Source organism: Cornus florida, unplaced genomic scaffold (assembly GCF_030987335.1).
Source record: "Cornus florida cultivar Cherokee Brave unplaced genomic scaffold, ASM3098733v1 CherokeeBrave_3.0.0_Hap2_Chr06, whole genome shotgun sequence".
NCBI classification, from domain to species: Eukaryota; Viridiplantae; Streptophyta; class Magnoliopsida; order Cornales; family Cornaceae; genus Cornus; species Cornus florida.
Genome location: NW_026775576.1, coordinates 90,771,572 through 90,788,593, shown reverse-complemented (window position 1 = coordinate 90,788,593; position 17,022 = coordinate 90,771,572). Strand labels below are relative to the sequence as shown.

General features: G+C 32.7%; 2 protein-coding genes across 3 annotated transcripts; both read right to left on the bottom strand.

The window, feature by feature from the left end:
* Nucleotides 1–1,328: 1,328 nt before the first annotated feature.
* LOC132312813 (large ribosomal subunit protein P1) lies at nt 1,329–2,248 on the bottom strand. The gene is made up of 4 exons (XM_059811334.1): nt 2,176–2,248; nt 1,988–2,078; nt 1,671–1,889; nt 1,329–1,573 (listed from the first exon to the last, which is right to left on the bottom strand). The coding sequence occupies exons 2-4, from the start codon at nt 2,054–2,056 to the stop codon at nt 1,520–1,522; spliced, it is 342 nt and encodes a 113-aa protein (XP_059667317.1). The 5' UTR covers nt 2,057–2,078; nt 2,176–2,248; the 3' UTR covers nt 1,329–1,519.
* A 2,901-nt stretch (nt 2,249–5,149) lies between these two features.
* On the bottom strand, nt 5,150–13,595 carry LOC132312811 (serine/arginine-rich splicing factor SR34A). Of its 2 annotated transcripts, XM_059811331.1 has the most exons (14): nt 13,441–13,586; nt 11,311–11,575; nt 11,041–11,167; nt 9,332–9,397; nt 9,104–9,178; nt 8,900–9,020; nt 8,678–8,724; nt 8,532–8,589; nt 6,558–6,607; nt 6,407–6,463; nt 5,899–5,978; nt 5,753–5,824; nt 5,614–5,650; nt 5,150–5,352 (listed from the first exon to the last, which is right to left on the bottom strand). In XM_059811331.1, the coding sequence occupies exons 3-14, from the start codon at nt 11,125–11,127 to the stop codon at nt 5,332–5,334; spliced, it is 771 nt and encodes a 256-aa protein (XP_059667314.1). In that variant the 5' UTR covers nt 11,128–11,167; nt 11,311–11,575; nt 13,441–13,586; the 3' UTR covers nt 5,150–5,331. The 2 variants fall into 2 exon arrangements, with proteins under 2 accessions (XP_059667314.1, XP_059667313.1); XM_059811330.1 differs by lacking the exon at nt 11,311–11,575 and having other exon boundaries at nt 13,441–13,595.
* Nucleotides 13,596–17,022: the final 3,427 nt, after the last annotated feature.

The window sequence follows — 17,022 nt, the reverse complement described above, 5'->3', positions numbered from 1 at the left end:
CAATTAAAATGATTTGGTCATTTGCAAAAACAATACTGTTTTGATTAACATAGAATGACATTAGAAGAAACAACAATAATAGATGGTAATGACTATTAATGCAAAAACAACTTAGAACACCATCATATTAACACACTAGTTAAATAACAAGTATCCCATGAAATCATAATAGTTACATCTTTTCAAAAAGATCTTAAGACTTGGAATCACAAAAGCAAGCCTTATACTATGCTACGTATTAAAAGTTTATTTATAATTATTGAAATATTGGCACCGGTGACTTATTAAGATTTGGATCTAAGCCTTCAGATGAGAAAGAAGTGCCCAATTTAGTTTAAATCAGAGAAGGATAAATTCAGTAATTATTCAAGAATCCCACATAAACATCATGTAACAGCCCCGAGTGATGAGGGGGACTAAAACATTAAGACTAAACACAATAAATATTTTGGAATTTGGGAAGTTGGCCAAACCAGATATAAAAGTCACAAATGACTGTCCAAGTTCAGCGAAAGAACTGGCATTTGAAACAAGTCGGGTATTAAGACCAATAATGTCCATAAATTTGCAAATAAGAAACCTCGAAAATAGAGGATGAAGAATCATATTAACATATACTAAAGGGAGTGGAGGCATAAATCTCAGCCAATTAGTATGTAGTCAACACTCTGAAGATCATTAGCATTTGTGACAGTGACGACCATACAACTGACCTCAATCAGATTGGTAGCTCATATAAGATGAAGCTCGAGGCTTATAGCCTCTAGAAGGGGAAATTACACATTCTTCAGAAAATCTGTATCAATTCGAATCTTAAACCAAACAAGGAAAAAGAAAAAAGAGAAGATCATACGTGGAATAAAGAAGAGAAGATCATACTACTAAAAGGCTTTACCTATTCCAGTAATAAAGAACTAGTTAGCAAATCCTACGGCACAATACAAAGTGGCAAACGAAACAAAAACGGATCAAACACCCTAGGTTAAAGTTTTTGTGACAATGGACTATTGTCACATAAGGTTAATCTCTTGAGACAAAATCAGGTTCCCTCATGAAAATAAAAACAAGATTTGTGATGGAATTCTATTTTTTGTAGCAAAAAGACTATCTATCATGCAAAAAGATTTGGTCCAAAACATCATTCAGACATTTGAACTATTTGCTACCGAAATTTCATTGCAAAAGGTCCTCACTATGTGACCATGTGTAATTAATCTAGACCAAAATAAACAAATAAAAACAACCACCAACAATGAATCCCAACACAATTTAACAAACAATCACCAAAATTTAAGCTAATGAACAAATACTTAAAGATAAACCCAATGTGACGAAATTCAAAACATTCAGCTACTTCAAAATTGAAACTAATCAGAAAATATATCATAATGTCAAACACAAACTACAACAAACATAAACCCTCTTAATATAAAATGAAAGTTCTAATAATGGATTAAAACTCAAGCTGGTCCATTTTTTTCGCAAAAAAAGAAGAATCAAAACATACTGAAACAAGCTCCTAATCAAACAAGCTGAATCCCATGTCATCATCACTTTCTTCCTTGGGCTCTTCCTGTAAGATTCAATAAGAATTGTTCATTAAATTACAATCGATTAACAATAATAATTTCCAAAGAAATTGGATACAAAACAAAAAAAGTAAAATATACCTTTTTCTCCTCAACAGCAGGAGCAGCGGCGGCGGCGGCGGCGGCAGCCCCGCCTCCTGCGGGAGCAGCGACGGCGACGGCGGCACCACCTCCACCAGACCCAACGTTCATGATGAGGTCCCCAATGTTCCTCTTCTCCATCAGCTTAGCAAAGAGACTCGGCCAGTACGACTCGACTGTCACATTCGCTGCCTTAACCAGTGTAGCGATCTTCTCCGCCTATAGATAATCATATACAACAGAGACAACCAAATAAAACAATATAACCCTAAAATTAAAGAAAATGAAACAAATCTGCAGAGATCAAAGAAGTTTACAGTGACTGCGATGCCGTCATCGTGAAGGATCAGAGAAGCATAGGTGCAAGCAAGTTCGCTCGCAGACATCTTCAGCAGACAGATATGCTATCTACAGAGATTGAAAAACGATCACAATCACTTATATTTGAATAGAGAGAGATTAAAAAACGATGAAAATCACTTATATTTAGAGAGAGATTGAGAACCTTTTGGAAATGGAAGCTGCCGGCTGAAGCGAGTCTAGGGCTTCCTATTTCTGAGCTTCGAGGGTCATAAACGGACGTGTGTGTGTATATATATATATGTGATTATATAAAATCGGCTTCTAGGGCAAATGTTCTAATGGGCTTTGTGCTATCTTTTACTGTGCCATAATACAAAGTAAAACCGAACTTCTTGTTAGGCCCAATTACATATACAAGCCCAAATAAGCATACTGGTTGTTTATGAGCAACACTAAATTTGATTTTTAGATTTGATCGCTTGTGAATTGTGAACTGTGATAGTTCTCAAGTTCCTCATCAAAGCCTAAAATATTCAATCTAATTATTTATTCATTAATGTGTTGTGTATTTGAAATTTTAATATATTTAACATGGTTGTAGTCGATAAAATTGGTACACGCAACTATAACGAATATCGTATAAAATTTTGTGCTGTTTTTTTTTTTTTTTTGTTAGATTTGATTATTTAAATGACAAAATGAACCAAAAACACAAGCTAGTTAATTAGATTTGATTAGCTATAATTAGTTAATTTATTTTTGTCATTTCAAAATTTTTACCCTCACATCAATCCACTAACATTAACCAAAGTACTCTCAGCAATTTAGAGCAGGTCCAATGAACTTTCCGGCCATTTTGGGCCAGATTTGAAGATTGGACTGCTCCAATGGGCTAGCCAAACAGTTTTCTTTATTTTTTTAATTCTGGCCCAAACAGTGTTTAAGCCCAGAACACTATTCATAAGGACATGTTTGCCTAAAAAAAAAAGACTTTTTGGCTTCTTTTTGTCTTTTCTTTTTTTTTTTTCCCTCAAAATAATTGAATCAAAGAGCCGTTAAGGCACTGTTTGGCTTAAGGCTTTTTTGGGCAAAAAAAGTGTTAAAAAAATAGAGAAAAGTGTTTTTTTTTTTAAAAAAATTAGTTTTTAAAATATTCCTATTGACATATAGCTGTTTAAGGCACTGTTTGGCTGACCCAAACAGTGCCTTAATGGCTATATTGGCACAAAAACCTATTTTTTGAAAAACAATTTAAAAAATTTAATTATATACATATTTATTTATTTAAAAAAAAAAAAAAAAACCCTTCATTGTTTATTTCAAATGATATTAGAAATCTTTCATTGTTTATTTCAAATATGATTTTTTTTATTAAAAAAAAAAAAATGTCTTTATTTTCACTATAAATTAATAAATCAAATGATATTAATCAAAATTTCATACATATTGGTTAAATAATTTAATCAACAAACAATTAAATTATTTATTTCAAAATAAAACATTACACAATAAATATTCCATTACATAAACTTTATAACAATTTAAAAATAAAATAATGCAACATAAATTAAACACGTGCTTCACCAAAGCGGTTTCACAAATTTTCAATTAAATCTGATGAAGAGGATGATGAAGAAGATGAAGAATTAGAGCCTGACAAAGGAAAAAATCGTGATGAGAAAGCCATTGGAATTTTAAGATTAAAAGAGATGTGAATTGATATTTTGTTAGAATAAGTTGAGGTGAATGTAATAATAATGGAATGAACAAATGGTTGTTTATATAATATGAAAAATATAGCCGTTATAAATATAGCCATTAGGAAAAAGTTAAAAAATAAATTTTATTTTAAATTTTAAAAATATTAAAATATTAATATTTTTGGAGAGCGAAAATGCACCATTGGAGTATATCCGATAGCTAAAGTTTGGAGATTTTAAAACGCTGACGTGACTATGGAAAATGTTGACGTGGTTATGAAAAAATACTGATGTGGCAAATTCGGAGAACCTGAATTCGAAGAGTCCATCAGAGATGCCCTTATCAATATAGTCATTAGTCTAATATTATAGCCTCATCAAGAAGGTGAGAGGCTCAACCCCCGCAACAGACTAGACAAATAAATTGAATATTATTAGCATTAGTTAACTCAGCTAATAAGGCCTTTCATGTACTCCCCTTAGGTCTTTGATTTGATACGGAATTGAATATTATTAGCATTAGTTAACTCAGCTTATAAGGCCTTTCATATACTCTCCTTAGTCTTCGATTTGATACGGTTTTATACTCACCAAAGGTAACACTTAAAACTTAAATAATGCACCTGATTTACTTGCATCAAGAATTTACAAACCATCCAAGAATCCAAAAGAGTAACGAGTCATTCGAGAATCCAAAGCGCTACCGAGTGGTTAATTATTCTTTACCTTCAATTTTTTTTTTTTTTGTCAAATCCAAAATTAAGTCCAACAAAATAAATCTATTACTAGTACAAAGTATCAAAGTTAGTTGATGATTCCTTTAGTCCCATGGTCACGTTAGTGTAATATGGCTTTAGATTTCTTCTTTGACGGTAGTGACTTTATTTTACATTAAATAACTTTTAGCAAATTGAAAAAGCCAATAGGGAACTATTCTACAAATGTCTTTAACATTTTAATCTCTTTTAAAATTATTTTTAAATAAAAAATTACCACTTGACTACTGAAATCACCTAGTTTGGCGCCGCCAATTAAGCCAACGAGTAGTAAACAACGAAAAACTCTCCCCCTCCCACCACTCCCAACAAGATAAAAAAACATTAAACAATGAAAAACTCCATATCCGCCAATTAAGCCATCGCACTCAACTAGTAAACAATGAAAAACTATATATATATATATATATATTGCTGGCAAACTAGGGGAGAGAAAACGCACAAGCTCGAGAAGCTGACCACTCTACCCAATGAAAAACTCTATATTCAAGATGGTAGAAATGATCATCTAATAGCAAAATATAAACGCTATGAAGTCCCACTATAAAATATCAACCCTTCAAAATACACTTCATTAACGATAAATACCTCATTCAGAAAAAGAAAACGATAAAGAGCTTTACAGCTCTTCAATGCAATCCGAAGTATAAAAAAATGCCAAAAGATCAAAAAACAGGCATGCAATGTTGTTTAAAAATAATTGCAAAAAAATAAAACCACAAATCCATAAAGCATATGATAAATATTATCTGGCCATACAAAGTTCTAATTCATTTAAAATGACATTTTCCAGCCATTAGTCCACTAAGATGTCTTAAAACATGAAGCAAAGCATTCCCATCCAAGCAGGAATTAAAAAGTTCAACTCAGGTTGCAACGGAATCAACCACTACCCGATCGCACCTGAAAAGTGATCAAGATTTAATAAGAGATCCAGGAATATTCATTTGGAACTTTAAAAAATAGAATACTACAGTTATGTAAACTTTTGCTACACCTAAATAGACTGCCATTTTTCAACTTTCCTTGCACATCCTTAAATTTACAGTGAACTTTTCCTCCAAATCACGTTGGTATACAGCGCGCGTATTTTTTTTGTGCATGCATGGTGGTACATGTACATTAACTATTTTTAACTTCTACAAATTTCAAACTAAGTAATACCTTGCGGGGAGATGCTGACCGTGACCTGTCTCTCGGTCTACAATTTTTTGAAAACAATGAGCCAAAATGTTAGTAAATATAAGAATTGGAACTCATAAAGCAAACAAAGAGATGAACAGTACAACATATCCCAAACTACCTGGAGGGCTTGACAGGAGATGCTGATCTAGATTTTGATGGTGATCTAGAAGCAGACCGATCCAATGATTTGCTGCAGAATAAACCAGTGATATCTCAAACATCAGAAAATGTGTAAATGCAGCAAAAATATAAGAGTGTTCATACCTCCTATTCCTTCTTAAACTTCTGCTTCTACTGCGGCTCCTACTTCGACTCCTGGATGGACTTCTCTCAAACTTCTTCACCTACAATAGATGTAGAAACAAGAAAAAACACAGGCTTGCGGAGTTCAAACTTCATACCAATCAGTTCATATCATTAAGAATATGCATAAACTAATTTATGATCCTATGCCTCTCAGTAGCACTTGGAGTTAATAATAGATAGTCATGATGGCAAAAAATAGCGCACGCATATTTGGCAGAAAAACTAGCAGAATCAGAGTACAAGATTAAACAAGTTATGCTTCTTCAATGAATTACCAAAACTTCTTTGAAACCAATTAAGGATGCTCAAAAAAAATGTGTTACTATAATGCTATACTGGAACATGTTCTACATAATACCAACACAGATCTGCCGAACTTTGAATGTAATTTCAACTAATTCATAATTCCCAAGAGTGAAAGAAAAATAGCATTTAAATCCAAAGAATAACCCAAAACTGAAAATACCCGGATATAACTTCTTGCCCATGGATTTTTAAATTCGGTATCATCAAGTTTCCGAATCTGAGTAATACAAAATCAAATAAGCTGCTGAATTGGACCAAATAACAAATAAACAAAATTTTACTGCAAGGAATGAATTCTCTCCATAACTTACAGCATACTTCATGTCCTCATAATTAGTATAATCAACAAGCCCAAAGGTTCCTGAATACAAATGCGAACAAACTTAGCACAGCAAGAGTTCATCCAAAAATTTCACAAGAAATAACAACAGCAGAAATTTATAGGAACAAATACAGAACATGTACAAACAAGAGATTATCAGACATTATGTACCGCAGGTGCAGGGGAATGCAACAAATGCACTGTAAAGCGAGGACAGGAGTGACACTATAACAGTTTAAGTATGCTAAATGGCATAATACTTGTGAAATAAAATAAATATGCTGAATGACATATACCAAGCATTGATTCATTTGACTACACTAGCTTTCAGAAAGGCTACCCAAATACATAGGAATAAAATTTATTTACAAATGACAAGTGTCCGTACTTTCTAGTGACTGCAAATTATAGAATTCCCACACTTGACACTGTATTTTGTTTGTGCTTACGGACACACTTTTTCATTCTTCAGTTTCTGGAGCTCTTTAACTACCATCAGAGTTTCAGGAATGGTTCATGTTATTTGAATCATTGACATTGTTTAACCCAGACAACATAATCAACTCCCATCCTCTTTGGTAGACCTTCCTTTACATAGTAAAATAACACCACACCTTCCAGCTCATGACCTAACACGTTCTGATGGTTTCTCATAGCCCCAGCTCATAGACTTGTCATTACGTTGCCCAATTAAACTCCAAAGTATACATTTGACGCTAAAATCTACTATTTCTTAAATTTATTAACAGAAACAAGAAAATTAAAATAAAATAAAAGCAATCTTAGCACAGAAACAGAGTGAGACTGTCAAACATGTTCTTACCCCAAGGCAAGAATGATCTGAAAATGTACACAAGAACAGACAGAAGTCATCATTGATTTAGGTTTCATATGCAAGAATCTATTTTTTTTTTCTTCACTTAAAAAGTGTGTGTTGACCAAACATTAAAATAGAAAAAGAAGCACAAAAATAATTATGATGTTGTTTCAGTTATTTAGATAGAATTTTTCTGGTTACAGCACGGGGACAAATCTTCTTACCTAACAAGTTTCATATTTATCATATTAAACTTCCTCTAAGATTTACTCAAATCACTCCACAGAAATATTTAGGTTAATAATTCACTCAACTTTAAACATTTTCTTTCTGGCGATGTTGAACTTTTAAAAGTTACCATTGTAACTAAAGAGGATTCATCAACTAATTCTTTTCATAATAGCTAAATCTTGTTTAGTAGACTACACTATATTGCCAATACACCTCCCAACGGACACCCACAACACCTAAAAGTTTTTCCTCTTTTCGGTCCATTTATTTTGATGTAAAACATATTTCTACTGAAAATGATTTTTCTTCTTATTTTCCGGTGTTTGGTTTCAATTCTAAATATATTTTGGGGAAAAACTTTTTTTTGATCAAAATACCCAAATTTCATTTTCAAAATATTTAAAAGTCATCGCCCAGTGTAGTCCCTAATCCCCATTGATCGAGGGTGCTGGGAGGGGTATATTGGATACATACCTAACCTTTGCCATTATTTGCACAAAGTAGCTACTGTCAGAATTCAAACCCGCGCTTGACAGCCTAAGCATTTTACTACCACCACACCAGGCAATGGCTCATTTATTATCAACATATATGAAAATTAAAATTAAAATTAAACACCATATCGAGACAGAGTTCATACTGCACTGTGATCTATAATATAATACATTTACTTTTGAGAGAGCCATTGAAACGGAAAACGAGAGAAGGGAGCAAAAGTAAAAGAACCCAAAAGCAAATTATTGCACCCCCACTCCTCCAACCAATCTCTGAACCCAACCCCAATCACAACCACACCCTCAATGTTTATATAACTCTCCACTGCCCACCTATGTGTCATCAACGATGTCATTTATAATAATAACAACTATATATTACGGCACCAAAAATGCTTTTGTATGACACTACAAGACATACCCTCACTGTCCCGGGAAACTTCAGCAAAACACACATCACCAGCTTTTCGCATATGATCCTGCAATAATTTCCCCACCATATTACCATTATGGCTGCATAGATGTGAAAATAATAGATGCGTTATTGGCAAGTATATGACTCCCTACCTTCAAATCTTGCCAAGAAGCAGATGAAGGAAGCCCTCGAACAACAACTGTATTCCAAAACAAGATTTGAAGTCAGAATTATATGAGGATGTTAAAATCAAATTTAGAATTAAGGATATAAAGATGGTGAACAGATACCACGGGCATAGTGTACATGCCAATAATAATCTTTAGTTTTAGTGGTAATTATCAAAAAAAAAATATCTTTAGTTTTAGCGGTACCTCTAAATTCAGAATGGTGTGAAATGCCAAAACGCGCCCCACTGGCACCACCGCGGCCACCATAGCCACCACGACGATCACTTGAAGATGATTGCCCTCTGCCACCATGCGCAAGCTCAACCTGCATACCGGACAAATGAGAACTTAAGTAAAAAAAGACAGCATTATGGACCACCAGTGAAAAAAGGTGAAGGTGCCTATTACCCTTAAACGACAACCATCAAAGTTATAGCCATCTCGACCCCTGATTGCATCTTCAGCATCCCGAGAGTTCTCAAACTATCAATATATAAACCAAACAATTAAAAATTATGAAAAAACTGACACTGAGCTTACTTTTCCCAAAAAAAAAATTAAACTTTAAAGTGAGCAAAAAAAAAAAAAAAAACAAAAAACAAAAAAAACGAAAAGAAATAGAGAGAGAGAAGGTACCTCCACAAAACAGTAACATGGAGGATGGGGTGGAACCTTCAATTCAATATCCAATATACGGCCATACTGCAAGACAGAAAAAAAGTGTATTCAAACATGCCAACAACTGTTGGATATTTGAGGGAGAAGAAATCACCCATTTCATTGAGTATGTTGCCAATAAACTTCTAATTCTTTTTTTTTCTTTTTTTTTGATATATCAATAAACTTCTAATTCTTACTACAGTATGTGCTTCGAGAGGGAACACATGCAAGTAGGAAGTTTGAGCTTGATGCAAATGCCTACAATTCTTCTGCTTTATATGGCTATCAACCAAATAAAAAGGTTTCAAGTCTTGATGTCAACCTCACAATTTTTTTTTTTTTAAAAAAAAAAATTAGTATTACAGATTTACTCACCCTCTATACTGTGTTTTCCTCTTTCCTCTAAATTACTTTTCTTACCAACTTCAAAGCCTTTGCCTCCAAACTGAAGCCTGATTACCATCACTGTTATGCTACATGCACACTAACCCTGAATTTCAAAGCCATTACCTCCAAAATGAAACCTGATTACCATCACTGTTATGCTACATACACACTAACCCTGGATTTTAAATTATCCATCTAGTATAAAGAAAAATTATACTTCCCTACGTCCCAATTGAAAAGTTAATGTACTATTTTTTGTAACATTACCAATTTAACCTTCTTGCATTGAATGTATAAAAACAACTAAAGTGTAAACCGTCACATCACTGTGGACCCACTATGGGTAGATTGGTAATTCATTCACTACTAATACAATAAAAGACACTAAAAGTCATCAACTTAAAAAGTTAGGTATCCAAAAAGGGACCATTAAAATGGGACGGAGGGAGTACATAGTAAGCATGAAAAACAGTAGCAAGCCATGCTATCCAACTCAAATCCAACACAGACACACACACGCACAACATATATATATATATATATATATGAGTGTATGTGGAGAGAGAGCGTGCAACAACTGTGTTCAACAAACAACTTCCCATTTTCATCAGTCTTTGTTTTTGTCAGAACCTTCCATGTTTTACACACACACACACACACACATATATATATATATATTGGGTGGGGGAACTTTATTTCCAACTCACTTGCAGTTTTACACTACCAACTGCTAGCTAGCAGTCTCCTTTCTTTCTTTATTTTCACTTCAGACGTACTCAGATATCGACCCAAAGGAGTCAAAACCAATGTGCACTCTGTTTTCTAGTAAGTCTACCTAGATTGATGTAGCCACATAGCAATCAACTGAAATTGTAGTAGTCAAATACAAAAATGGCCTTAACTTTCACATACAATATACATGAATGATAAGCATGTGGTCTAATAGAGCTATTGAGATAAAGCGGAAGGAAACAAAAGGATTCATGTAGCCAACCCCAAATAGTTGGGAAAATGCTTCATTGAGTTGAGTTGAGTAGAGCATACATGAATCAACACAGGCATGCATTTTAATTCTTGAACTAATGCAAAGTGGTGAAGCAATGCATAAAGCAAAACTTCACAGGAATTTAGAGAACTAACAAATGTGAATATGTGGAAAATGCACAATGCCTTAAAAAATTGGAGCAGCTAATTATGAGGTTCAATAACAGAAAGGACCAATCGCCTGACTGAAAATGCTGAAGTTTAAATTTCACTGACATAAAAGTAGATACAATGTAAAGAGATTCAAATCAAACCTTGTAAAATAGATCTTCAAGTTCCCATTCTTTTATATCTGCGGGCAGGTTTCCAACATATATTGTGCGAGAAAAGCGACCACTCATTTTCAGAACCGGAGAGGCTGCTAAGTGAATAGAAGTTGCGCTGCGTAAGAAGATAACACCTTGTGAACAGAGCCCAAATTTATTTTATTTCGAAAACTCATCATATTCTGATATTCACATTCCATTGCCATGTACTCAATTTGACAAGAATAGATAAATAAAATCCAAAACCATGAAGCAAACCAAGAGAGCAATCCTTGAAGTGAGCGGTGCTCCACAAGCTCGACTGCTTAAAATGCTCCAAGATGCTCCACAGCTATAATTTATTTGATATAAAATTTGATCTCTTTATCCTCTCTAAGATTTTGCAGATGCATAGATCTTCTGAGAGTGAGCAAGAACCTCCAATTATATATAAATACCCACAACTCCACCCTGATTTCTCCCACTCCCCATCTACATCCCTATGTATGATTCCAAAGCTCAAATTTGTCCAAGCGCTTGACATCTACCATAAAGAAAGGATCTTGTCATGAGATGAGGTAACACTGCTTTATATTTATACATTTACCTTACTCAGAATTCTCTTAAGTGCATTGAAGAAAATAACCCTGGAAAATATGTAATATATCCCTCAGTATTCTATATATTTAGCTAATAGATGTTTAATTCAAATTAGGTTCATGATCAATTGATGAAGTGGGCAACAATTTCACTAGTTTCTCTTTCCAGAGTCCATTGTAAGATACACACTGAAGCAATCGTGTTACAGAGTATTTTAATAGTCCATATGTAATTACACACTAAAGTGGTGGTGTTTAGCAGACCACTTGCAAGAATACACAACAAAACACAGGAAATGATCATTTCTGGACCATGTTAAAAATATATTTATAATTCGACCAAAGATATTTATTTAATTGCCAAAACAGTTGAAATTTTAGAACATCCAATTCAATATTAACATATAACAAGAATTAAAAATTTTGGTCTCTTTATTAACAAGTTCTCAGCAATCAGACAAGTCATCTGGGGTGGGGGAAGGGGGGAGCAAAAGAGAATGAGAGAACCAATAGGCATGAGTGAAAAAGAAAAGTTTCTGTATACAAAGTAAAAACAATATCAGCATAGACAAAATGAACGTATGACCACAACTGTAGGGAGAATTTTTTCTCAACAACCATAGCTTCCGATGAAATGAGCTAGTCGCCTAGGCCCTAGTCTAAAGCGTAACTTCCAATATCTCACAATCAACCATCCTAAAGATACGTAATTCCAAGAATCAATTTAAATAAGGCATTATCGGAGGGGTTTGAAGACTAAAAGGTGGGTCAACTCAACAAGTAATAGCCCGCATAGAGGGCAGACAGTGTGAAAAGTGAAAACCCACAAAATTCACACACTATAATTGTACTTTCCCAATGAAAAAGAAAAAATGAGAAAGGCTAAGATGGCATTTAAACATCTAGTGAAACCGAATCGATCTGATTTTGTTTTGCATATCCTTTCAATGCATGTATTTCAGTTTATTTTTACAAGTAAATACATAAACATATGACAGACACAATGCGATATCTGTGTTGGGAAAACACACTCATTTCAAACATTTCATTCATGTGTCTGGATCCTCTGCTGTAAGGGATCCCTGCTGTAAAAAAAAAAAATCAACGTACTTAAATCTTGTTTCAACACATTTGTTCTAAATTTTCAACAAATGTGTTGAAACTGGATTTAAGTGTGGTGAAATCTCTTTTCAACATTATTATTACTAGCTTCAACACACTTAAGTTGTGTTTCTAACACATTTGTTCTAGAGATGAAATTGTGCTGAAATATAAAATAAATATGTTGAAACAGGATTTAGGTGCTTTGAAAACTGCTACAGCATAGAATCCAGACCCTTTGTTCATAACATCTAAGCAACTACTCACTCGCCCCCACCCAATCCTCAATGCGCAGCAACACAAACTCAAGCAACCAATAAAACATTATTACAACTTTTGGGGCAACTAGGGTTTGCTCCATGATATATCAAATACGTATACACACAAATGTGTGTGTAGAACGAGACAGATGGGGATGACATTGGATGGATTAGAAAGAGTTAAATCAATACAACTATTCCCATTTGCAATTGGAGTCCACTTCAGTGTGAAAAGTCAAGCATCATGATAAAAAGTGAGAACTTTGTTTCTAATGATATGATTGAGAGAGATCGAAGGCTAAAACAACCGACTAATTCTGCTTCCATTGGAGAGCAGACACTGAATCGTCTGGAGCTAGGGTTTGTTTCCTCTTTTGCGTTTCGGAGATAAAAGGATGAAAAGAGTTACGGAGCTGATCAAACAACAGTAGTGAGTCGACGAGAGTTACCTTTGCTCTGCGTTGAATTGATCTAATCCGCTCTGCGACTTTACCTCTCCGTTTTCCGTCTTCCGTCTTCCGATCTGGTGTTCCCAAGCTTGTTAGCGAACTGTGAACCTAGCGGGGCGTTTGGGCAAGCATTATGGAAAGAAACGGAAATATATGAAACATAAAAGGGGTAAAATGGAAGGAAACTCCTCGGATTATGGGCCCTTTTGGCAAGCACATTGTGTTTTTACTAGCAAAGTAAATTCTACGATTTTGTTTTGAAGTTTGTTCAATATTATAAAAAATTGTTTTAAATTTGAAAAATTAAATAATTAATAATAAAGCCCTAAATATATTAAATATTGTATATTATTTTTATTTGATAAAAATATATTTTAATATATAATATATTAAATAATAATGTAAATTATTTTTTGTGACAAATTAATTTTTTATATAGAATATAATCTTATTAAATTATTATGCAATATATATTTTATATTATTATATATCATATTTATATTATAACATATGTAAATATTAAATTATAATTAATTTGCATTATTATGATACGATATATATTTTATTACATATATTTTTTATTCATAATAAATTATCATATGCTAAATATATTATGTATCACATAATAAATGTATACATTATTCATATATATGTATTTATATACATAATGGGTGGAAGTGTTTTTGTCTTAGTATATATAATTTTGTACTTATGGTGTATTGGCTATTATTAAGATTTGTAATTTTAAATTAGATTTTGTAAATATATGCCTTTTAAATACTAATGGAAGTAAGTATAATATCTGAGTAGTTGTGTTGCTCTTTGTTTGCGAGTCCGTGTTCAAATCTGTATTCAAGTCATCTCCCTTCCCCCTCTCCTCTAATCGGTAATACCTAAAATTCTTAATATAAAAAAAATAAATAAATCAAAAAATAAAAAATTTAAAGAATATTATGTACCTTTAGTAACAAAGATGCATTATTAAGCACTGTTATTGTTTTATGTTATCAAAATTGTGGCAACAACAAATGTTAATAAACATTATTTATACTTTCTATTTTTACTCAAGAATATAAAATCATATTTCTACTTTATTAAGACTGTAAAAATAAAAAACGAATTTTTTACTAAATGCACCCTAAATCTCAACAAACAATAATAAATATATTTTATGTTTTTAATTCGCTACAATACATTGACAAAAATAAATAACACGAAACAGGAACGATTCCGATCAGACCTACAAAGAGGAAACGCATGAGTACTATAGAATGATTCAACTCGATTGAACATACAGACAAAACTTTAAGCACATAAAACAATGAACACACCCTAGATCTCAACAAATATTATTAAACATCTTTTGTGCTTACAAAAATAGAAAACAGGAAACAGAAACGATCGGACCTAGAAGAAAGGGGAAAGACACGAGAACTATAGAAAGGATTCAACTCCACTGAACCATACAAACAAACAACTCAAGAAAACTTTGAGCACGGAAAACAATAAGTTCTTCGTAAATTCAAAATAATAATAAAATAAAATAAAACTATTTAGTATTGTTACATAAATTATATTTTATTCCTTCACTTAACATGCAAGAAAAATAAAATAAAAAATATACGAGTCATTTTATTCTTCTTAATTGGTGCACTAAGTGTTTTTTGCACATGTAAAATCATTGCAACGTTTTTCTCTTATTTTATTTTAAATTTGTGTAACTTGAAGAATCTCATTAATTTGTTCATTTGTATTTGTACTATTTCTTATTTTACTACACATGTAACACATAAACTTTCTCTCATTTTATCGCCCGAATTTTATAACTTCAAATATATCATTAGTGTGTTCATTTGTAGCTGTATCATTTCTTATTTTGTTACACGTCCATCTAAATATTGACATTTTTGCTAATTTTCTGCAATTTCTTAGCTACCTAATATTACGACCGCAAAAAAAAAAAAGGATAATATAATAGTTGTTTTATAAAATAAGAAATATTACTCAAAGAAAATAAAAAAAAAAAATAATGTTTAATCATGTGAGTGAAATACTTAAATTAAAATTTCATTTATTATGCAAAATAGGACAAACCCATTACTTTCTACTTTTACTAAAAATTAGGGGTCGGACTTGGGTAAGACTAACCTGAGTAATCCGATTCTCATCCGAAAATTTTATGTGTAGGCAAGGTATTGGGACCATGGGATTGAGATTGGTATTGGATTTAAATTTTAATACCCGGATTTATTTTCGGTGGGATTTGGATAAAGATTTTACTTACCCGAGGAACCTGAAATACAAGAAATATATATATATCTTTGGTATATTTCATCCCTTGAGAAGGGGTGCTTAAGCTAGCATATTAACGAGAAAATAAAACATAAAAATAAAAATGTTGTTCATAAAAAAATTATAAGAAAAAAATTCAAGAAAAAAATTCTCTAACTTTTATTATTTTCTCTTAATAACAACGTTCATACAACATACTCTACATATGCCCCTATTTATAGAGTTTAGAATGAAATGATTGGAAGGGAAAAATTCTAATTACAGAAATGAAAATAAAACAAAATAAAAATATAAAATATTCCTAAAATCTTGATGCTTTTCAAATTGGCCTGATATGTTTTCCAGTTTTGGCTTGAACATTTTTTTATATTTTTTTGTCTATTTTCTTCTTATTTCGAAATCAGTTCCTATAAAACAAGAAAGCATGGATAAATATATTTATTTAATAGAAAATATTAATTAATTATTTATTATTGAGTATAAAATAGCAAGTTTTGTGCATTTTTTTTTTTTAGTTAGCACCAGGAACTCCCCTAGGCAAGGCCCCTTTGGGACCCACCCTAGGCTACAAACTTGGGGGTGCAGAGTCTCGCCCCAAGAATACACCGAATAAATCGGGGATGATAACAAAGTTGACAGGGATCGAACACTGGCTTAGTGTGAGCCAGTACCAAGCACCTACCAACCGAGCCAAGCCCCCAGAGGCAAATGCTTTTTGTGCACTTATTGTTGTTCTAAGTTCTATCTACTATTTTCACAATGGCATTTTCTTTTATCTTTTGTTGAAATTAATGTTTATTTATAATACGGGACGACACAAGGAACCCGAAAAAAGTCGGCAACCCATGTGATATGACGTGGATTGAATTGTAATGAATTTCACGAAACTTGGGCGTGGCGTGAACTAAGATATTAGAACATTAAATTTGGTGTGGGCTAAGCCCAAGCCCCACCCCTACAATGCATTAGTCTTTTATTTGCATAGTTGGCTTTACTGTTGAGAAATAAACTAAACAACGCTGAAGAGTCAGTTAATAGACACTGGTCAACAAAACGCATCTCAATATTAATTATTTCGGTAACTCAGATTAGTTGCTAATAAACATAAATCCACAAATCGCAGGTTTTGTCTTTCTAGATTATTTTTTTATATGCTCAAAAGTCAAAACATGAGAATACGCGCGGATAACTCTAACCTTTAATGCGGAACACTAACAAGTTTTACCTAGTTTTATCGCTAATATTTGTTATAAGTAATAAGTTTAATTTCCACTTAAAATATTCATTAGT